Raw genomic sequence first — 25,536 nt, 5'->3', positions numbered from 1 at the left:
TAGTGACTTGAACCTATGTTATAGTTTCCGAAAAGTCCTTAAGAAATATGATTTTCTTAAGGCTATTACGTACTTTAAATATATTGTTCGTAATACCAATTATGTAGAGTTCTTATGTTTAATAAGAGTTTGCAATAAAAACAACATTGATCTCACAACTCTACCCCTTTTAAAATTATTTTCACAAATTACTTCTGTATGTTGAGTGAGTATTATTATGTAAGTTCCTCTATATCTACATGCTAATTAATTATATTTTCGAGTATTTTCCAAAAAAATTTAGGCTTAGGTGGAGAGAAAAAAAAAGTATTTTATATGTTTTGAAACAAAGTTCCTTGATTAACATCATTTTGAAGCATAAGCATATATTTCCTTGTTCCGTAATTTCACCACATAACACATAAAAAATTATAGTAGGTGTAATATAAATAAAACAAATAAGAAAGGTGTTAACGTAATTATTAGCAGATAAATAACAATGTTATAATAATTTCATAAATATATCTTCTAAAATCATTTAAATTATAATAATTGTGCAAATTAAAAATTAACCTATTTTTCGTATCACAAAGATAAATATAAACTATCAACTGAAGTAAGGATATTTAGTTTTTGTAAATAACAATTCTTGTTCAATAAAATCGTTTTTCATATAATTATACCACCACATACATATCAATTAAATAAATAAAATGATATCATTAAAATTAGATATGCATAGTTTTCTTTCAGGCAAAAGTACTTAATTGGCTATTTACTGCGACAAACATAATATAAGATTGTCGTAAAGTTGTCGTCTTCCCAAAATGGTCAAACTATTGTTAAAGGCCACTTGACATGGCATGCAATTTCTTGCGAGGTCAAAATATTGCATAGATAAATATTGCACGTCGCTTTGTCTTGTGTCATAGCATCATGGCTGCCACTAATAAAAATTAAATAAACGAATTAAACAAATACCTTACCTATAATTTGATTCAATATTTTGTGATCGGTTTAACAATGATAACACTGTCAATAATTATATCTGCTGCTGACTTTGTTTGGGAACCTAATGGATAGGTTTGCTGTTAAGCTAAAAGTAACTGAATTTCTCCCTAGAATTGCAGCTTTGACGCAATAAAAATAGCACCAAACTGATGATGTTGCAAGTGCGAGATTTTGCATGAAACAATCAGCTGAACTTCATCTGCGTATGCTTTTTATCAAGAAATATTACATTGCATTGCAGGGTATATTACATTATGTCAAGCGGACTTAAATAACTGTTATGCCCACAAGTGCAAATAAGTTATGGCGTCACTATAAGGCTACATGCCCTACCAGTCTCTCAAATATTTGGTATTTAATACGCTATAATTATTGTATTGACAGTATATTCTACAATGCATATTAATTCCAATGTAAAATCTTCAAGCAACGGATGTCCACTGTGCAGTGAAATTTCAATAAAACTTTCTGATAAATTATAATTCCACTACACTCTTTGTTAACCCAAATTAATAGAATCGAAATCAGTCTCTAAACCAGAGGGACTAGTCGATAACTACTCGAAATTCCTTACATCTAAGTCATTTCCATTCAAAAATAACATGAAATTTAAAAAAAAATTGTTTACAAATAGATTTATATGTTTGATACATCGTTAGTAGTCTCTCGTCTCATTTCGCCTGCCCTCGACATAACGAAAGGTATATTCTGGACTCGCTCGAGACGACGAGACAAGAAAAAGCTATTTTATTATTAACATAAACATACAAATGAACATAATCTGATTCTGATTGATTGTGATATTCATCATTATACACTCGAAATTACAATCACGAAATTTAGACAGTTATTTTATAACATAACCTTACAAAATAGTAAACCATTTTTGTGTTCAACAGTCCTAATAGGGTTGAATAAGAAACGGAAATCTGCATAAAAGTCCGTCCAATTTTGTAAGTTAGTGATTTCCAATTAGTTAATGTTAGAGATTAAAAGATAATAACTACGAATTTCAAGGTTTTTGAAAATTCAACTTTCAAAGAGGTTAACTGTGAATGAAAGGTTCTATGAAGTCGGTCAATCATATATATTATGATTTTTGATAATTTCACTGCCTAAGGAGAGAGAAGACATAAAGTTGTCTAAAATGTCAATTTGAAACAGTCGCTCAGTTTATCAAATGGGCTGTTGATAGTTTCTCATTATGCTTTATAGTCACGCCTTCATTCTTTACGGGATATACAGAGCATCGAAGGCTTATTGAAAAGAGTTCTCGCCATTTTTATTAGTGCTTTCTCACTATGATAAACCAGCAACTTAGTCATAAATGCTAGAAATTTGAGAAAAAATCATTAAAAGTAAACAAATATTATTTGAATGACGCAAATAAGTACTTGAGGATTTTGAGGAATTCAACCCATAAGGGTACGAAATGGGGGCTAGGATATGGACAAAATTATTTCTTCACATAGGACTCTCAGATCACCATATTTACGACTAAATGATTTTTCACTTGATCTTGAAAAATTTAAGGAAAAAATAGTCCCACTTTGTGTTGGAGCTACAGATGATCAGCTGAGATATACGAGCCTCCTTTCAACTTGTTTTTCTTCATTTGCTACTCAATAGTTTCGAATAATAATATTTATTTTTCAAAATCTACTCCATTCTAACAAAACATTAACAATTTTTGTAATTTTTTTTGTGTACTCTAGGTACATCTACTCGCTTTTGTTTTCATACGTATACATTTCCATTCTAATAAAAACGGCATTTGAAAAAGTGGAGTGGTTGGTTCTGTCATAATTTATCGCGAGGTTCTATTGAAGTTTACTGTTAGGTTAAAATTAAGTTAGTTACATTCATATTTCTCTATTCCGTAAAAAATTATACCGTATACAAAGAGATAGTTCGAAACTTTTAAAATGGAGGGTTGTAAATATTTAAAATTTAAACATTATCTTTAGGTACCAAACAAAACAGCAAACTGAATCTTGGATTTGTGTGGAAACAATACGACCTTTGAGAGAGCTCATGGACTCGAAAAACTGCTTCTCATTAATTGTGGTAGTCGGGCGATCAATAAAATGAGAGTCACCGGTTTGGTTAATGACATCACCCTGTGATAAAGGCACTCGCTCTGAAAACTTGCTGAATTTATCCAGCCTAATCCTACCTGGGAGGAAAATCGCGGACCGATTTAGATGCTATTTTTCTGCCAAAGAAGTCAAAATCCTCATTAGCTACAATGCCTGAACGGTTATTATCAGTGGGGAAGAAGGTCCGCCTTTACCTCAATAATAAAAAGACTGGGCAATTTTGTTTTGTATCTTGGCGTCTTGATTCGCGCCATTACATATTGAAACTAGACGCTGAAGTGAGCTGAATCAACATATCAATCAACTTGTTCATCTAGGGTGCCAATTCCTAGTGGTTCGACTGAAACTGATGAAAGAAGCGACAGTGGTCCACCTCCAATTGTGTTTGACATTTCTCAAAGTCGTCCTTATAACCTTACTCCTGAGAGTCATGGTCCAGTTCAATTGCCTTCACTGCAGCAACCAGCAACCAAAGAAGAGCCACCGCAAGAAGAGCAACCGCTGCGTACGACGCAAGGAGCTAAAGGTACTTGTGTACGCCGTTTTATCCTCACTAAAAAAAACCAAGCTACCTCAAAGACTAAATTCAATAAAGATCTTTCGTTCAACCTTCACATTAGTGGTGGAGATTTGTTGTATCTACAGTTATTGTGACACTCCTTATTCTAATGAAGCAATCAATCATTCGTTCATGCTGTCAGTGACATATTTTTGTTATTCAATCTATTTTTAATAAATACAAGCCGATTATATAACCAGCGTCTTTTCCAATCAATTTACTTGCTTGTTTAGGAACTATGTTTCCGTAATTACCTAATAGGAAAAATCAATCATTTTTCTTCCAGAATTTTCCCAGCACATATAGACTAATGATATCCTTCTAAATCCAACAAAATCATATTTGAATAAAGCGCAGTTAAAAACTGATGTCACATAGTTTTATTATGTAAACAAACTTTTTAAAAGCGAGGCGAGGTCATCCATTTTTTATCTTAATAATGTGCAAACATGAAGATAATATTGATAAACATACAAACTAAAGATAAATTATCAATTGTCAGTACTAAAAATCTATGATATAATTCTTGACATAGAGTTAATTCGAAATAATTGAAATGAACAAATCTGTAAAAAAGTTGGTAGTGATTTCCAATAAAAATATCAAACGAACTCAATCTCTAATCCGTTAATCTTACATTTACCAATCTTCCAAGATTGGAATTCAAAAATCTGTGATATTTAAGAAAATGCACATAAATAAATCAGATAATAATATATAAAGATAATAAATTCTATAACATCAAAAGTAAATATTGTTATAATCTTATATCAGATGCAATCCTTTAGATAACAGAAATACTTAAGTTTAATTGTATATTAATCCTTCATTACGTGATTGATCGGGCTGTACCTCTCAGAGATATGTATATACGAGGTGCAGCTATTAAATAATGATAGTGACGGTGCACGTTAAAATTGCCATCTATATGTCTCGAAAAATAGTAGTAAGTAGAGCAACGCATTTTTGTGACATGTCAAATGTAATTTATTCAAAGAAGTCAATGTTTCTAAAGTGCACTTGGTTTTCTAGATGGTCGACGATACCTTCTAGATGGTTCCTTCCTGGATCAGTCGGCAACCGGGAAGGCCAAAAATTACAATTTACAAAATTTCAAAATTATAGAGCAACTAAATTTTTTGTTGCCAAAAATAAATGGTACTCGTATAAATAAACTTTTTCCGTAAAAAATTAATCTATTATTCAGAAGAAAAGATATGTATTCATTCATATATTTGCAGTATTTTCCACAACAAGTTAGATAATTACATATTAGTTAAGATAATAAATTGAAACAATCAAACATTTATTCAAAACTTTCTCATACTTTAATAATAAACAAACATTCGGGCTAACAAATTCAATGGAAGTGATGGCTTTGCATAGTTATACAAGCAGAAAATTTAAACTTTACTAAACAATGTAACTTGTACTCAATATAATATAAAATAAAAATACTGTAACATATATTTGAGCAAACCAATTAAATGGAAGCATTGGCTCCGCTTGGTTTTAGAGATTTGGATAAATTTGACTGATAACTTATTTTAAGTTACAAATATTACTCTAAATTCTCCTTCTTTCATATGCAAATTATCGTTTTTATGGCTAAGGTGCGTCTTCTAAATCCAAAAAGAATATCAGGAACAAAAAATATATCCGTATTTAATGTAATGTATGCATTTCAAGTTTGAAAAAGTAGTTCAAACATCAAAATAATATTGTGTCCAATAACGAGAAGAAACAGAGAAAAATGATACATCTGGAGTTATCAACAACATATACGAGGTCTGGCAATTAAATAACGAGACTGCGCGCCTAGAGGGTGCCATAGACGGGTAGGGTAAAAAACGATTAGTGCGTTGGGTATCTAGATATCTTGTCTATGCACGTCCCAAAACACGTTTCCATCTCTATTATAGTATTTGTGCAGTAGCGTGCCAGCGTTCTCGTGCCGAAAACCATGTGCGACGAAAAAAAATTTTTCATCAAATTGGAAAAACTCCGACTGAGTGCTATAAATTATTGCAAGAGGCCTATGAGGACATTTCTCTAACTCGTGCGCGTGTTTTTGAGTAGTGTAAGCGCTTTAGTGATGGCCGAGAGAGCACTGTTTCAACTCGGAAAACAGTGACCAAAATCAACCAAATTATGCGTGCAGATCGTCGAATGTGCATCCGGATGATTGCCGAGGCTGTAAACGCCGATTAAGAAACGGTTAGAAAAATTTTACACGAGGAATTACACATGACAAAAGTCTGTGCGAAAAAATATGGCTCCTGACTACAAGCGCTTGCGTCAACGGGTCTGCTCAGATTTCCTTGAAAGGTTAGAAAAAGATCTCTTTGAAAGGGACCCGATTTAAGTTGATGGAAGCGGTAAAGCAAAAAACGGCAGAGCTCCTAAAGGCCCTCACCAAAGAAGACTTCCAGCACTGCTTCGATCAATGGAAAAAACGTATAGAAAGGTATGTGGAGAGGGGACGGAGTATAATGAAGAGGAGCATTCGAATGTAGAATAATTTTTATAATAAAACGCTTTTTCAAAGAAAGTCTCGTTATTTAACAGCTAGACCTCGTTAGCTAAAATAAACATGAACATCATCCTATAAATATACACCTCTCAACCTTCTAAAAAATAAGAATTACAAATTTTGAAGGCATATAACCATACTCACAGACCCAACAGTATCATACCATAAGCTATATATGACGGCAGTCATATATAGCTTATGGTATAAAAAACAAATCTTAATATATCTAACTATGTAAACATCACACAAACGAAAACATTACAAAGTACGTACACTTCACCAGCAATGAAACAACTATGGCAACAAGAACAAGTCTCAATAGTACCAATAAAAAAATCGGCACAATCACCACAAAACATTGAACTACAAATCAATAAATAGCATATTGTTATACGAACAAGAAATTAGGATTCCATGCGTGTTATATTCTATACTTTCTCTATGACCTTAACAAATAATAGCGAAATAATGTAACAACTAACATGAACTTTAAATTTAATGTTTTCAATAATTTTCATTTAGGTACAATAAAAATATCAATTACACATTGAATAACAAACAAGAAGATTTAAAACATTACACTTTCATTGCTCATTGTAGGATTTTGTAAAACGTTTCACAATTATAAAATTATAAGTAATCCGATTTGTCATTGCATCAATTTGACATTCCATTGGAGATTATTTATTCTGTAATAGTAATTACAACTGTAATACAAGGAATTAAAGAAAAACAATGTACCTCATTGATCTATCAACAATTAAGACACAGCAGTTTTGTGTTATAGCCGTAAAAAAAATATATAGAAAGCAGTATAGCTGAAAACAGCAGCAATTTTTCGGAAATTATTTAATAAATTAAATCAATAAAAAATGTCATATCGTTAAATAAAAGGTGGAAAAAAACCGTTAATGATAATAATAGAATGATAATAATACAACGGTTTTTAGTTGATTTACCTGCTAACATTATTCATTTAGTCGTAATATAAATAATCTCAATTTCATTATTTCGCTAATGGAAGTATAGAATTTTCTGTAAATTAAGAAGTGGATAAAGTAAAAGTAAGTGAAATAATTTAAATATTTTTCAGGCTTAACTAATTAAATACTGAAGCCACTAAATTTAACTGAAAAATGATCTGTTCAATTCTTCATTGAATTCTGTAATCGAATAAAACAACAAAAGTAGTAATTCCTCTAGAATTAATTATTTACAAAAACTAGATTTGCAGTTTCTAAATATTGTATGGAAATACCTCACGCATTGGTATTACGTAATCAAAATACTAGGGAAGTAATATAACTTTTTCAAATGGATTAAAAAATTTGTAAAATAAGTTTAATCGTGATTTTAATAGCTTATTTTCAAATAACATCAAATGAAAATGTTAGGTGTGATCAAAGAATAAAATGACTCCATTTTTATAAAAGCACTTACTTATGATGCATCAATTTTAACTACTATGTTTAATATTCTCACTTTTTCGGACAAATACTGATAAGTTTAAACCTATTCTGGCTTTAATTAGATTGTGGTGGAATATCCCGCTTGAACAACGTATTAACATCAATTTTTTCTTTCAAGAGTTAAATAATGCCATACACGCTCACGAAATATTAACATTTGTTTATGGTGATATTAGCTTTAAACATTGTTTACAAATGGTCCAAGTAATTCAAACGTGACTAAGAATCAGTTAAAGACGGATAGAGTTGGAACGTCCTTCGAGGTCAAAACTAGATAAAATAATTTGAATCAATGATTTCCAAATAGAATTAGTAGTGCCAAATTTACTCTCAGTCTTTCGTTTAAAGGACGAAAAAATCGTGTTTCCATTGCATTAAATTTGAAAATCGTCTTCATGTCGAGTTCATTATTGAAATTTTTACTGAAGATGAAAATTAGTCCTATGGATATCCAGAGCTGTCGATGGAAACTTAGTGACTCACCTCGCCCTACAGTAGCCTATTAACTAGGGAGCGTCCATAAACCATGTAGTCATATTATGCACATAGCCTAGCGTAGCCTTTTTTATGACCCCTCCTTCCCTGCCCGATGCTATGTTGTTTTGTTTCACAATATATTATTCTATTCTATTATTGAGAAAATATTTTACTGTATCGTACTATTAATAAATATTTAGCAATAAGTGATAAATCATCCATAAAATACAATCTAGAAACTTCCAACAAATATTTGTTAGCTACTAATATATATCATTCAACTTTTAATAAATATGGGTAATTCTGAAATAAATTCATTTATTAACAGTTCATTATTTTTTGAACAATGTATTCATGATTCTTTCTCAAAAATTAGCATTTGTGTGCCAAATAAGATCATTTTCTTTAACAACATTTCATCTGAGAAAACTACGTAGCTTTGCTCTCATCTACCCCCCCCCCCGTCACATGGCTTAGCGAAGTATTTCAACTTATGCCCCCTTCTCTTGGCCGAACTACCTGGTTTATGGACGTTTCCTTAAAGACGAACATCAAGGTCGTAGTCATACTTTTCTTCGATTGTGACATAAGACATATGGCCATCAAAAATGTGTGTAAAGAAAAAAATTTTGTACGAAGAAAAGACCTGAAAATGTGAGTCAAGAGTTTTAAGCCACTTGAGATTTTCTCATTTATTCGCCTTAGTCAAAAAATTTGGCACCATATAGTTTCATCTTCTGGAAGAAAAAGTTTTTAAAAGGAAATGGTTTGATGGAAACTATTCCGAAAGAAAAGTTCTAAAAATACTTGCCGTCATGAATAGACATTGATATGATAGTACTAAATTTTGAAGATTCATTTGAAGGTCATGTTCTTAGTTAGTTATCAGTAAAAATTTCTGATGAATTTTCCATAGGCGTGGGAGTTATAAACGACTTCAATAGTTGGAGCATTATTAACAGCTCTATGAGCCTTCTTACCCGATGATTTGTTTTTATATATCCTTTTGTAATAACTTCGTTATTTGTCATTAATATACTTGGTTGTAAATAACCAAAATCAGTAGCGGAAGACAAAAAATGGAAATGCAAAAACTCCTTGAAGCTTCTTCATAAAAATTGATCTACACATTCTGTTAACAGTTCTAAGTTCGTACTTGATTGCAGATGTATTGTTGAGTAGCCAAATTCAGACATGACTTAGCATCAAATGCTTTTGAGAGTGTTCTTAAGGATCCAAGAAGCCAATCGGTAAACGACATCTGAAGACAGAATCAAGAAAACATCAGAAAATACTTCAAAGCCTCACTTATAAGTGAGACAAAATATATACCGAGCTAAAGACATACCTACCCTAAAATTTAGAGAATAAAATTAATTTTATTTTGGAGAAATGATTGTTTGGAACAATCGACCAAATTGATCAGAATTAGACATTATAGTCATAAAATAAATCTACTATCAATAAGAGATAACGTTTACAAGGTAATATATGCGTTTAATGATTTATGATCTATAAATAACGAAAAAGTAATGATAATAATTACCGAATTTTTTTTAAATTGTTAATTAATTCATAGTACTGTTACTTCTGATACACCTACTTTCAGTTTAGAACTGCTTGATATGAATAATTTCAAAATATTAATAGAAACGGAATTAAGGTATCTGTAGTAGAGAAATTTGTTATAGAACTTCCCTAGTACGTCATTACTTTTATGCAAATTATGAATTCATGGTTTCTTTTTGATCTCTAACAAATCCAATTTTAATTGTTACCATTTAGGCATTTGTTGATGAAGTTGTAAACTGTTTTCACATAGCTATTCCTATTTTCTGCCAAATGTTTCACGTGTAGGCTCTTCTCGTAGCAAACGCTAGTAACGTCCACACCAAGATTTCTTCTATAATTGGCAAAATATTCAATATCCTGAAATATTTAGGAATATATTTTTCTTGAACAAACTGAAATCATGATTTTACACAACTTATTCTAGTCCTAAGTTCCAAGTTTCTGGTTAAAATTAATCTTTAATATCAAAATATTAATTAAGAATGATTAATTATATTTTTGGAATGATCTTCATATATTTACTCCCCTTGTACCTCTGAAAACTGACAAAAGTGTTCAATGCTTCCTCTAGTAAGAAAATTTGCCATATACTTATTGTGTATTTATTGCGCAACAAATATTTAAATTGTTTCCAGTAGATATAATGATCACAAAAAGAAACTCTCCCAATTTTCTGGAAAAATTACAATACCGTATTCGAAACAATTATAATTGTAGGAGCTTTTTTGTTAAAGGTATCACCTGTTGTGACTATCACTTTGGATAGGGTTGGCTATGTTTCATATCCAGGCCTCTTTGGTTGAGTAATAGACGGGACGAAACTAACTAGATTACAATGTTAACTTACAATATCCAATGAATTTTAATAGAATGTTGAAGATAGTCATATTATTTAATGCCAGTAAGCAATTCTCTATCCTGCATATACCTATTACATTAAAAAAAATGTGTTTCAAGCCGCATATACGGTTAAAACCATCGCACAAGTTGGAATCTACTATATTTATTTTATAAAGGTGTGCTGGATAGCATGCATGTCCAAACTTGAGTCTACTTATAGAGACTATGCTACTTCGAGGTAGCTCATACTATGCCAGTATTGACTGGGAATTTCTGGATATAATTGTGTATATCCTGTTGGTTTCTTGATGCAATATTCGTACCCAAAGTACCTTTTTTCAACTCAACTTTGATCATTACCTTCTTCAACAGTTATTTTGTTATTTATTGGCAGTCCGTTTTAGATAGCTTCTTTAGCTAGATTGTCTACATGTTCGGTATGACTGAGTCTGATATGTTCTTTTATCCACAAAAATTTTGTATCATATTATTTTATTCGTAGCTCATTTGCTTTCAGTTTAATTTTTAGAATAGTTTCATTTTCAAAAGTGTCATTTATATCAAAAGGTCGACTAATGCTTGTAAAAACTGATTAAGGAGTCCGATATTATGTTGCGAAATTAACCTATTTCCGTGGAAATTACAATTCTCCTGAGCTTTTTCCTGGGCCTGCCTTATCCAAAAATACAGAACCACATGAAAACGCTCACGATACATTAAAAGAAAAATAGGACCTTTCTAGTACCGAGTGCACTTTTTAAACTAATGTGTGTCTCTTCAGGATCGTCTTCATATCTGAGTCTGATAATGCTATGACTAATGCCTAAGGCATATTTTCGGGGGTTTTCGGACTTGTGACAAATGTAGACCTGAACCAGTCAGAAGGAATCTTTCCAGAATCGTAAGACACATAAAAAGTTTTACCAGAAATTTTATGCTATCCGCGTCCATTAGTTTTGACAAATCTGGTTATATTCAATCTGGTGCAATTTTTTCCTAGTTTCAAATCCCCATCTCATGCTCTACTTCTGTTTTTTCTTAGGACCGTCAACTCTCCAGTAACTCATCGTAAAACAGTTCTGATTTGTACCTTTTTCATTCTATTTTATACCTACTTATACTTTTTATAACTTCATCAATACTAACAATGTCATTAGCGTCAGTTAATATAGAGGCGGCCTAGTTCTCACTCACAGAATCTTATAGTTGAAAACATTAAGCAACAACACTTTTTGTTTCGTTCCAGAGAGAACAAAAACTTTCTGTAATTGACAGAAAATTGACAGAATTTTTCAGTTGAATACAATCAATTATAAAACATCAAAATCTATCAAAACATTAATTAAGAGATACAATTTTTAACCAAGACAAGGACAGGCATAAAAAAGTATCAAATGCTGCTCGTCCAAGTTTAGATCTTATGAGCTACAACAGCTAGGACCTGCAGGGTCTTGCAAACTTGAAAAATTATTTGGAAAATATCATATGTAATATATGCTAGGAAGTGTAGTGCATACTCAACTTTCATAGGTTAGACGAGTAAAAGTTCAAATGGAAATCATACATAGAAGTAATGCAATACTGTGGACGTTGACACAGCAGTCAAAAATGCGATAGGGCACATGATAAATGTGTCAAAGATGCAGTAATAGTGTACATATATTATCCATCCCCTCATTATACATTCCAATCTTAGTAAAATCAGCATAATACATTAGAATATATCATTAAAAACTAAAGAAAAATGGAAATTCTCACTTTGTGCGGAATTAAGTTATCATTCTTGGAGTAGATAAAACATTGCGGCCATTTATTTTTCTCATTTTTCAAATTTTCCAATGGATTTGATTGAAATGTTGGCCTGGGATATATTGTATTACTAATAACCTACAAGTAAAAAAATAAAATTATCAATCTTTTTATGTTCTTGATATAATCAGAGAAAAAAGTTGACTACGATTATACTGGATGATTATTGTTAATTGGCCATCTAACATAGCTATAAACATAACTGCATTTGATCTTCTAAATATATAAAGCGAAAACAATCTTCAGCGTCTTTCCGAGCAACACCATATCAATAAGAATTAGCGAAAATCGATCTATTTATTAGAGCAAGTATACATGATTATGTAATTACTTTTCATTCCATGTATATAAGTTTTTCTTTGTTAGCATCTATTTCACCTTTCACCTTTTAATCAATCGTTTATGCAGACTCAAGCAATATATTACACGTTACTCAAGTTGTTTTATTTTTAAACTCTAAAAACCCTGCTACCCAAGACGTACCTACACGACTTAAGCATTAGAAGATTTTCTATTAATTTGCATCAATTTTTTATCGGGCAATGAATGTGAACAAATAGGTGGTCAATACTTTGAAGCAGAAGTATATGAACAAAGCTTTAGAGAAACGTCGGATTGAAAAAAGTGAACTTAATGAAACCTGTATAATATTCTATAAACCAAAACCTACACCACGAATATATTTGACAAGTTAGAGAAAAAACATAATTTTGAAGACCTAATGACACATCTTGTTACTTGGGTTCAACTACAACTGAATTCATGAAGCTGCGTGGAAGAAAGCATCAGGAAAACGTGGTATTAGAGGCTTATGAGAGATGATTAGAAGTAACAGATTTAATAAAAAGATTTTTTTAATAAATAGTAGAAATAAAACTAAATGAATAAAACTGCATTATCCACCTTTCAAAAACTTTCCAAAGCTATTGCTCAAAAGGGGTTGCAATCACAAGAAAAAAAGAGTCTCACCTTAATAGGCATATAAGCAGCAAGTGAATTCATGCCACTGAAGTTAATATTTGAACTTATAAGTTAAAAAAAGAGCTTTGGCAAATATAGCTATAAGTTGCTTGAAAATTTGATGGATAACATCGGGACTTTATGTTTAATTACTCCAATATTATATTGAGTGCACAATATTAGAAACCAAGTGATCTTAAATAAGTGTTACTTTCACAAAAGTACGAAATAAACATAAAATATTGCAATGAAACCATATCTTCCTAGCTACGCTTGAGAAATCATATTCTAGGTCAGTTCATACGGATTTAATGCTAAATAATTTAAATATAGCGGGATGTGCGATAGGGATGATATCAAAGAAGAATATTCGTTTTGCTGTGCCTTCCATAAAATAGCAATAAAAAAATTTAGATAGGTATGATACCAACAACTAACTTCAAGTCCATAGAAAAATAAAATAATTTCCTGGGAAGGAAAGTATAAATCAAAGAAAAATGCCTGTACTGGAAAGGCGAAGAAAAGGATAATGAGAGCTATAGCTAAAGGAGTACAGATGCTGTGCGAAGAGAAAATTGTAATTAAAACTAGAAAACCTATGTTTTGAAGAAAAGATATAATATTTTGATACATGGCCTACGCATTGGCGTTTGAAGCAGAATATATTGTTATATCTTTGCTCAATCCCATTAATTTTCAAAGCATTATGTTTTTTTTAACATTATAATTTTATTGTCCATGATATTTCAGTATAGTCCAGTCATCTCAGGCCAAATTAGGTAGTGTTTACAGGTAATAAATCAAATGTATTGCGTCGATATGAAACATGGATCAATCACTTCACTCAGGAATCAAACTTTCATCATCTGAGTGGCAGCGAAGAAGATTATAGCTTCAGTATTTTGGGATTTGCATTCTCCAAAATGGAGAGACCATCATTAGCGAATACTGCATAGAGTTGTTAGATCGTTTGAATTCAAAAACGGACTCATATGTAGAAGGTAAAAACATTGTTTCACCCAGACAATGCACCGATTAACAAGTTGATGGCAACGATGGTTAAATTGAACGAATTGAAACTGGCTCTTCGCTGAGCTCGTCGGTAGGAAATTCAATGAAGAAGCTGAAACTGAAGCTATTTTGACAAATACTTCTACAAGCACGGCGTCGAGAAGTTAGAGACGAGTTGGAATGATTGTATTACTCTTGAATGGGATCACATTGATAAATAAAATCGATTTTTGGTAAAAAAATATATTTTTCTAGTTTCGTCACACAAGTTATTGAGTGATATGTGTAAGCTTCAACATGTCAATAGTAGATAATTATTAGATAATTATTGAGACGAAAAAGCGATTCTATTTTAGTTTATTGAAAAAGTTGTATAGAATTAGTGTTGGGATAACTATTTCGATTATTTCAAACCACATCTTATCATCTTTTACAGTGAAATAATTCTTTTCGAAGCATATTTAAATGAGCATGTCATAGCAATTTCCAATATATTTTTCGTGCATTTTCATAAGATATCAACTCACTTCATACAACCAGATCATTGATAGAAACATCGTCATTATCAATGATACTGAAAAATTATAAAATGTATTTCCTCCTATTATAGCCGAAATTGCTCTGAACAGGCTCAAAACTCTTCTTCTGCCAGGAGCGGAATCAAAAATTACACCTTTAATCTGAAATAGAAAAATATTCATTATATAAAGTTCCAATAAAAATGTTGTTAAATAGCTTGTGAATACTATATCCAGGAAATAAGTAACTAATCGTAGCACGAGGCTAGTCACATAAGAAAAGATCGTAATTATTGAAGAAGATAATATAATTGTTGAAAGCTCTCCTACAAAATCTTTTTCACACATCAGGATACAAAAAAGAAATCCAAACGGTGAATTCAAATAAATTAGATTCTAAGTGCTTAGTAATAGTTTAATAATAGGTGTAAGTTTAAGTGTATAGATAAATTGTGTAAGTAAAATACAACGTGTGTATAAGTTCACCCCACTGTTTTGTAATTGAAAGCTTTTTAAATAAATAAGAATAACATTACAATATGTCCTCAAACGTATTGAATAAGTTTGTCACATATTATTAAGTGAACTGTCACTTTAATAAGTACTAAGATGGGGAATATTGCAAAGTATAAAATCTATACAGCATATGTTTTAAGTTTAAAAACGTCACGTTGACGTTTGACAGATATCAATAGTGAACGTTTTCAGTAAATTTATAAACATGGAAAAATTGGTAATCGTTATGTAATACAAATTTTATTTTTTAAATGAAGGGCATTAGTCCAAGCAATTTTAAAGGTGAACTAGATTCTACTCTGAGCAAGACTGCTCCTTCATTATGAAAAGTGAGACATTTTAAAAACAAGATAGCATAGTTTAAACGAGGCCGTACGAACAGCGAAGACCATCAACGGAGTGGTCGACCAAATGAGATGACGACTCCAGAAACGCGATATGATTGTCAACTGAAAGTGCGCGACATAACTATGTATGGAACATGGGCCCATTACTCCATAACCGAAACAAAAGAACGATGAAAACAATGGACTAAAAAGGGAGAACCCGCTCCAAAGAAGGCAAAGACCGTTCCATCTGCGGGCAAGGTCATGGCACCGGTTTTTTGGGATGCGCGTGGGATCTTTTCCATTGACTATCTTGAAAAAGGAAAAACAATTAATGGTGAGTATTATGCGAACTTATTGTAATGTTTGAGAGAAGAAATCCAATAGAAACGGCCGCATTTGGCTAAGAAGAAAGTGTTGTTCCATCAAGACAATGCACCAGCTCACACATTCGTTATTGCAATGGCCAAGATTAATGAATTAAAGTTTGAATTGCTACCTCATGCACCCTATTCGCCAGATTTAGCCCGCTTGGATTATTTTCGGTCCCCGGACTTGTAAAAATGGCTCGTTGGTCAAAGATTTTCCAACAATGAAGAGGTGATGTCGGCAGTTATTGGCTATTTTGAGGATCTTAACTTTTCTTATTATAATGAGGGTATCTAACTTATTGAACATCGCTGGAAAAAGTATATGGAGCTAAAAGAAGATTACGTTGAAAAATAAATACATTTTTTTCCAAAATTTTTGTATTTTCTTATTGGGCCAGGTACTTCTGGGACCATCCTCGTATTACTCATAGAATTCATAGATTTATCATGAGAAATAATTTTGGGTTTAAAGGAAAAGTAGTAAATTTCAACTCATATAAGTGAAATCCAATGTATAAAATTATGAATCTTCACCGAATGTGTTTATAAAAGCAGATCACAACCCGAGATATGCAGTTTATAATGTAAAATATCCAGAGAGATCTAAGTATATCCCTAAATGATTTTTGTTTTAAATGGTTAGAAATCACATCAAGACGGTTTCATGTAGAGTGACTTTTAAAAGAATAGCAATATACTATGGTGATTCTATTGGTAGTTTTCCATGCGGTACTGATACTATCCTTTTCTTCCATCTCCTGATTCCTAATCAACTCAGTCCTTTCCTATTTCTTCTAACCATTTTGATGTCGGTGTTTTTCTTCTTTTTGTACCTCTTGAATCCCAATGTAGCATCTATAAGACTACCATGTCTTTGCCCGCTCTTGACAAATACCCTAGACATTTTATTCTATTTTTTTCTTCTTTTAACTATATCAATCCATAAATTCCTCTTCTATTTAAGAATTGTTTCACTCCTTTATTAATAAATAGTTCTTCAGTTCCTTCCATGCTCCTCCGTAATTTGCTTTTGATCCATTCATAGTTATTATTAGTCTTCTCAATTCAGTACTATCCTTTAATCCTTAAGAGCCTTCATCAGCTTTTTTGCTATTGATTGTGATAAGTGAACATTCCCCTGTTGGAAATCTACAAATAGCATTTTTATATAAATCTGGTATTTCTGTATATTTATGATTATTTTTATTATTCATACAAATCCCGTTTTTTTTATAAATATGGAAAAAATGCAGTGTGAACATTATTATTCGCAGGAAAAAACGATTAAAGAAACGGACGAAAAGTCCTGAAAGGGCTCTACCATGGAATAATTTGATGACTATCTACTGAATATTAAAATCCGTGCACTTGTACTAAGCATTCACCGAATGTAACTACATGAGGTAGCTAATGAAGTGAATATTTCAACCGGAACGGTTATGCAATATATTGCAAGAAAGGTACCATACCAAAATAATTTGCAGGGTAAACAGAGCCCCAAGAAGGAAAAAAAGTTTTTCAACCAATAATGTCATGGAATAATTTTGTTCCATCACTACAATGCACCTGTACAAGTATCCTCTTCCGAAAGATTATTTTTCCTATGGTTTGATCAAAATGGAAACCGCTGAACTAAGTCTATAAAGTTATCACAAGATTATATTGAAAAATAGAAAATTTTTGTCGCAGTAGAGTAACTCTCGTTAAACCGTCCTGTAGACTGGTCCAGTTTTTATTTAGCACGACAAGACATTTTTAAGGTTAGAATGCTATCAAGACATTTGCGGTGAATATTTACTAGACATTCATAGTGTCTTACGTTATGAAGAACTGGAGTTTTGAGCAGCGACTTTCGGTGTAGGATCTACGTGTCATTCGAAGTATATTGAAGGTAAGACTCATATTTTCACAGATAAAAACGACAATTTACAGTTTTGTTTACAATAACAGAAATAATTGATTGAACAAATTGATTTGTCCATGCTGTATATTTGGATTATATCAATCAAACAATTAGTATTACCGGTAATTGTTTCGGTGCTTTTTCCAGTGCCAAAGAAAAATTTTGATACAGGAACGCACCTCCATTAGAAAAACAGTGGACAATTATTGGATGCGTATCAAAATTCAATTCGTGTAGTAGTTTCACTAATTTTTCTCCTATTGATATCATCTGGTACCTCCTCAGAAAAAGGCATTTTATCGGCGCAGTGTACCGCAGAGTGATTAACCTAAAAAAAATTGGAACTGGCATTAAATCCAATAAATCACTTCAATATATCGTATCAAGAATTTAACTAGAAATAACAAAAAGTTGTTTTGAGAAAACAACGTATCTCAATTCTTTTCTTTGAATTCCCCAACATAAGTAAATATTATTCTAGCACAATATCAAGAATAAAATTGAACCATGGTCGCTTCCCGGCGCATTTTCACAGACTTGGCTTAGTAAGCTCTCCAAATTGTATTTGCAATAATAGTAAAATTGCCGACATAAATCATATAATCTTCGAGTGCACCAATAATATTTTACCCACAAATGAACTGATAGCTCAATTGACGAAACATGGATTCCAATTACCTGTAAATATTTCTACAATAATATCTTCAAACAATAAATCGGTTCTAGATTCTATCATAAAACTCATAAAAGCAAATCATATAAACATATAACTAGTGTTACATTTCAGTTGCTATAAAAACTAAAATTAGTATGTGGCAAATAGCAGATAGCCCCTCCTACACACACACACAATTCTTTTCTGCAAAAATTTTTTTACTAAAAATTTTCCACACAAAAACCCTTTTCTCTTACTTGAAAATTTCAAATTTAAAGAACCAAATGGCAAGTTCAGTACTCAATTGTGAAAAAACAGGTTGCGGTTGATCAAGAAATTGTGTAGGTAACAATAAGACACACATTTGATTTATATTAAATACACTGTTTACACCACCACTCACAAATACATTATCTGAAGTGCATTTCAATAACCAAGTTATTGTCTTCAGAGAAGGATGGTAAACAGTTAACTTCAGTCTCTGACAGTATAATTGTGAGTTTTGGTGTAGTGATGGTGATGGTATTCAGTATGAAAATCAAAAACGGTTCCAGAAATTCCAGCATTTGGTTTGACATTACCTGCACAGATACTGAAATGTTTGAATAAGTTCCACTTCTTGTGGAAAACAATAAAAACAAGAATTTCGTCGTTTTTATGGAATAAAAATCATCACGCATATTTACAACGGACTGCAAAAAAATTATTTTAATTTTTATAATGGTGATCCATATTCTATTCACTCCCGGTGTTAGTGTTTGTACAATTGTATTATATTGTACAATTTGTACAATAGCATAACCTGACCTTGCCAAATCTCTTCCTTCAAGGGCGAATTGAGCTCAAATTAGGCTATTTTGTACTGAGAGAAGTTCACCTTAATCTGAATTTTATATCACAAATAGAATCTTGAGTTACTTTGATATTTGTTAAGCACTCCCTAAATTTGGAACTAGTTATTTATGTATCAATGAACTGAAGTTATAGTTTTTGTCATGCAGATTTTTTTCGAAATCGCCCATATTCAAAAATACTGTAGTCGGACATGAAGCGGAAGACAGTTCAGTTATTTCGCGAAACGCGATTTCACTGCCAATTTCGAAAAAAATTAATGTTGTTGTATTTATTGCAAAGTTTAACAGTAATTGACACCTGAATTATATAGTTTTTCTCAAAGAAGTGAAGAGTACTTGATATGATTTGGATACTTGGGTGAATGCAACAAACATTATGTGATTGTATTTGAAGTTGGTCGCTAAAGAATGCTAGGTACCCAACGAAAGAGCATGTGAAATACTAATTCATCGTTTCAATAGCATGGTGAAGTAAAATATGGAAAAAAAAAGACGTAGCAAAAACAATCTTAACTGAGGAAAATTGAGGGAAAGTATTAGATGGAGTGGAAACTTCGTAGGTTGAGACATAGTATTAGATCCATATGATTTTCAGTTATCTCTAACCTTCAGAAAACACTTGTATGAATTTGACAACTTACATACTATTAGTTCATTAGTTGTAGCATTTTGAGCGAAACAACTTTGGTTAGTTTGTAAAAAATAGACACAAAGGAAGTTCGTGTTATAATAAAGCATTGCTTTTTGGCAAAAAAATTCTATTGCGCCAAATCTTGATTTGATTCATATTATTCGGACTTTGCTACAGGAAAATCAACCGTTGAGAAGTGGTTTGCTAAATTTAAATATGGCGAAATGAACACCAAGAACAATACACACAGTGAATGCCCCAGAAAGGTGACAAAAACATCGAAAAATCAACAAACGAATTTCAGATAACCGTGATCTGAAGCTGATTGAGATATATGAGATCCTAAGAATATAAAAGGAATGTATTGGACATATCGTCAATGAATATTCGAACGCTCTGAACGAATGGGGTGCAGCACTAATTCACAGTCACAAAAACAACAATTTGAAGATTCTGAGCAGTGTTTGGAGCTGTTCAATCAGAATAAAAAATTTTTGCGTCGAAATATGACAATGGATGTTATATGGCTTTATCTTTTTACACCGAAGTCCAGTCTGTAGCCAACCGAGAGGATTGCAAAACGTGAAATGAAGACTGTGAAAATTAATGCATCCGTATTTTATGATTCGCATGGTATAATATTTATTAACTAACTTAAAAAGGGAAAACTATAGAGAAAGATTAATACGTAACACTATTGGAGCGTTTGAAGGACGAAATCGTGGGTAAATGGCCCCATTTCAAGAATAAGAAAGTGCTGTTTCATGAAAACAATGCATTGTGTCCCAAATCAATGAAAAAGATGGCAAAATTATTTAAATCGGGCTTCGAATTCCTTCCACGTCCACCGTATTATCCAGATCTGGCCGCCAGGGACATTTTTCTGTTCTCAGATCTCGAGAGCATGGACAGAATTTTGCACCGATGAAGAGGTCAGGGTAGTCTCAGTACCAAGGTCAGGCTTTTTTTAAGCGTTTTACTGAGGGAGCTTGAGAAATTTCAATAAATATGTATAAACCACTGACTCACAAAACTGAAAATCTCTGTTTTACTTACTGATTAAGTGCAGAACTCCCACTGATTAGTGCTAATAAATTAATATCACCGATTTTGATCTTTATTTAATATTTTGATAGACCAAAGTAGGTCGAAAAGTCAATATTTTTACCTATTAATTAATTAATTAATAATTGTCAATAAAAAGAAACCTAAAATCAAAATCAAGAAGATTTAACAAGAAAAAAATGAAAATATTAGTAGTAGAGAGTAAAGAAAGTTGGATATAAGAGGCACCAGAATCCTTCTCTGACACCTGAAAAGGTAGAAGAAGAAAAGAAGAAAAAATATTAGGTTCAATGAAATAAGCCATTGTTTATGTTAAACCTCTATCAACAGCTTATTTTCTTGTTCTCAATAGTAGGGTAGAAGGAGAATTTTAAATTCAAATATATATATACCATTGTTTATTGACAAACCTGTATATAATTTTTTTGATTCTCAATAGTAACGACTGTTTTGAGTATAATCAAGCTCAACACGTATCAATATGAAAATTAATAGATATAGAAAATAAATTGAAGAAATACCTAAACCTAAACCTAAACAGTTTTTCTGTAATCGGCTCCTGCCATTCTGCATATCTTTTAAACATTGATTGGAAATAAAAAATATTTTTTTACACAACCTTTTATCATTATATTATATAGTTATAAAAATCAATACTTATATCAACTTAATTATTTTATCATTACGTTAGTCTGGTGAAACAAATATTTAAAACTAATAATTTTTATTTCGTAATTCAGCTTTACCGGCCGGTTTTGAAAATAACTTACCCCTTCTCTTCATATATTTGCGAATACTTTGCCAAATATTTATCTTGACATCCTGCCCATCCAAATAAAAGTATTACCGGAATCTTCTCCTCATTCACAACAAACACAAAATCATGTTCACCGTTTTGATTATAATTAAAATTTGGACTTGGAAATTTAATGAAATATTCCAGGTTATCCAAGTCCGCCATGTTTCTACTAAACGCGCCAGTGCTCAATTTATTGATTTCAACTCCCGTTATTATCTGTTCTACATAAATGCTATACTGAAATATTGCGCCTGGCAGAATTTTCAAAATTCAGTAATTGACAAAATGACGTTGTGATAAGAAAACGCATTCATTTGAGGTAACTAAACAAAAATTTCCTGTTCATTATATTTTTAAGGACAAACCATTGTTGGGACCAAGGTTATTTCGTAATCAATTCTGAAGTGATAACAGTTTTAGTTTGAATATCATTCATAAAATTAGAATAATTATTTTAGTGTGTAAGATTTGATTTTACTTTATAGTAAGTGGAATAATACATTATTTATATCTGACCATTAATCGTCAATTATTTTATTGAAATCCATAAAATATCTCAATTACATTTACTTATCTTGTCGACTTCAAAAACTGGATTTGCAATAAAAGAAAAAACTACTCAAAACAAAGTTTTCATTATTATCACAGATTAAAAATTAATATAGGAATCAAAACAATAAGTTCTTGGAATATTTTTTTATATCGTTGATATAAAAATTTCTGCACACACTATAAGCACAACTCAACTATCAACGTCATAAGTTAATAATAGGACGGCAATCCTACGAGTGATAATAAGTTATTTTACTCACGAGTTTCATACAAAAATTTTTCTATGTCCGTAGACTTGAATAAATTCGACAAAACTTTGGTCAATTTTTATTTTGTAATAGTAATATTGAAAGCACAACTGTGAGCATTATTAATTTCAAGTGACTTGAATTGTCAACATTTATCGAGTTCAAAGAAATAACATCGTCTATAGTTGTATTAGTACTTATTGAATTGTTGGTAGGATCGTGAACACTTGAAGTCGCACTAGTCGTTCCCGTTAAAATTTTCACTGCAGAATCCATTTTGTCTTTTATTGAGTCATCTACGTAACCCTCCGCAACTGTGCTGGATTTCCAATTTCCACCCACCGTGCTTCTTTAGTTGAATTATATCACCACCGAAATCCACTAATAGAGACGCTGAAGAGCGTCGAAATGTATGCCCAGTGTAGTTTTTTGGATTGGGTAAATTCAAATATGTTACGATAAGTGAGGGAATTTTTGAAGAGGTATTGATATCTACAGCTTGGGTTTTACATTTTCCATTTCTATACTGCAAAATAAATGATCTGTTTTGTCATTTGTGGGTCGTTGGCTTTTATATATTTTTTTAAATGTTTTCCAAGTTTAAGCTATTGTCAGATAATTCACCAATAACAGTAAATCGACGTTGAACATGAGTTTTTGTATCAGGTGAACATTTCCGGTATTACTTCATCACTTCATTTTATATAATTCCTCCCTCCACTTCTGCTTCTGCGATATCGAATATTAAAGCAACCTGAAAGATCTTACAAATAATATCTAGGCTTACATTAAAATGTTTTGCTGTCATACCTTATGCATGAGTAATTATCATCTGGAGCTTGCAATATAAACTTCTTCACGGGCAAATGTTTTAGATTTTTGGCTCTATAGCCAATTGATTTATTTTTCAAATTTGCAATGGGTTTCGAGTATTTACTGTTGTCTACTTCCTTATTTACCATTAAGGTGCCTTTAAGTTTTGAATAAGTCGACCAAATTATTGATGACTTTCACATTTTGGATATAGTTCCAATGTAACTAGTAACAATCCTTCTGTGAAGCTGTTTATGCCTTTTTTAGTACGCCACTCCGTAAAAGAATTATATTACTTTAAATACTGTTCACTGGATTTCACAGGGAGAGGATTCATAGTTGCTGCAGTTACCGATTCAACATCTTCTGACATGAGATAGAAAGCGTTCACAGAAAACTATTTGGATAAAACACTTTAATAATTGCGTTAAAAAATGACACGTTACGGCATTTTATTCAACGCAAAAGCGTGAAAAAATGGACCACTACGGAAATTTTTTTCACGCTTTTTGACCGATACAGAAATTATATTCTTTATGAATGCAAATGAATCAATAAAAACGTGAATATTATAACGGATGTAAAAAATTATTATTTTTATTTATAACATGTAAAATAGAGAATTCAAATGCTGAACTTACCAGAGCAACGCATAAACTTTCGTCTAATCTTTATATACAGATAGAAGTTATAATAGACAATAATGTTATAACAGAATTTTTATATTGGAATTCTGTGAAAAATGTTTATTGAAAATATTAAAAAATTACGTAGTAAATTCTTATTTGCTCACAACTCGCTTTTATCATGGAACAACTGACTTGAATTTTTATTTTAATGTTTTTTGTTATCAATAACCTCTGTTATAAGGGAAGTAAAAAATTCCAACTATTCGCATTCACATTTTACTTTATTACAACCAATAAATACTGTACATTATCACTTCATTTTTTCAAACACATCTAGCAAGCGTATCATTTCTCTTCTACAATTTATTTATTCTACGCCCTATCTTTAAAGTACCTTGTAATTCAACGGTTTGTAGCGCTTAAAAATTCCAAGTTTGAAATATGTACTCCCAAAGAAATCATAGAAAAGGTACATGTGGCAACATGACAAAGAAAAATGTCTTAAAGAATATAATATTTTTATAAAATGGCGAAATCAGAATAATATTCACAGCTTTATAGCTGCTTATTTTGAAGAAGAGTCTAAAAAATTCAAGTCTTCTACACTATTATTCAGTTATTCTAAACTAAAATTGTAAATATATCAAATTAATAGCATTTCTGAAACGAAAATCGGTTGGGTACAAACCTAAAAATTCTAAAATATTCTTAAGAGAGCAAATAAACATGTTTTTATTGAATGCTCCAGACCACATATATTTAATGTTTTAGTCTACAGTCGCAGGCTCGTGCCGCGCTCACAATACAGTTTGCGCTCTTGACGCGTATGCACATCTTGTAATGTTTTCAGTCACAGTTTATTTGTTCTAATTCATTATTCCACACGGTACTTATTTCGTATGCATAATCCTGGTGTCGAAAACATGATCGTCCGTGGCAATTGTTACTGAACGACTGAGCATCCCCCAATTGTGGAGCCTTGACGTGTTGAGCCCATTATCACGGGACAATATCCTACAATTTACGGAGAACGAGCAGCGAAGCCGCGAAGAATATACGAATCGGATCCATACTCATGATTCGCGGGAGCTTCGCGCCTTCGCTCGCGAATCGCGCGCGGGTGCGGATGCGGCTGTAGGTTACATTAATACTGGGAATAGCTGTAGGTTGTCGCAGAGAACAGTTGTATGAAATGAAAAATGATAACATTGAAATTAAGGTGGAAATTCTACCCATCACGATTCCAGGTTCAAAAACGCAAACAAGTCGGCGTTTTACAGTTATTGGAGAAACCATTTCAAAAAAGCAAACAAGCAACCACTTCGTCCCATCATATA

General features: G+C 31.8%; 1 protein-coding gene across 1 annotated transcript; it reads right to left on the bottom strand.

Moving 5' to 3' along the window:
- Positions 1 to 442: 442 nt before the first annotated feature.
- LOC130895317 (transmembrane protein 53-A) lies at positions 443 to 24,226 on the bottom strand. Its single transcript, XM_057802543.1, has 6 exons — positions 24,212 to 24,226; positions 21,929 to 22,178; positions 18,074 to 18,281; positions 14,847 to 14,999; positions 12,298 to 12,426; positions 443 to 10,056 (listed from the first exon to the last, which is right to left on the bottom strand). Exons 1-6 carry the CDS (start codon positions 24,222 to 24,224, stop codon positions 9,895 to 9,897), a joined length of 915 nt encoding a protein of 304 aa, XP_057658526.1. The 5' UTR covers positions 24,225 to 24,226; the 3' UTR covers positions 443 to 9,894.
- Between the last annotated feature and the right edge of the window lie 1,310 nt (positions 24,227 to 25,536).

The sequence above is a fragment of the Diorhabda carinulata genome, chromosome 6, assembly GCF_026250575.1.
Source record: "Diorhabda carinulata isolate Delta chromosome 6, icDioCari1.1, whole genome shotgun sequence".
Taxonomy (NCBI): Eukaryota; Metazoa; Arthropoda; class Insecta; order Coleoptera; family Chrysomelidae; genus Diorhabda; species Diorhabda carinulata.
This window is presented reverse-complemented; position numbering and strand designations above follow the sequence as displayed.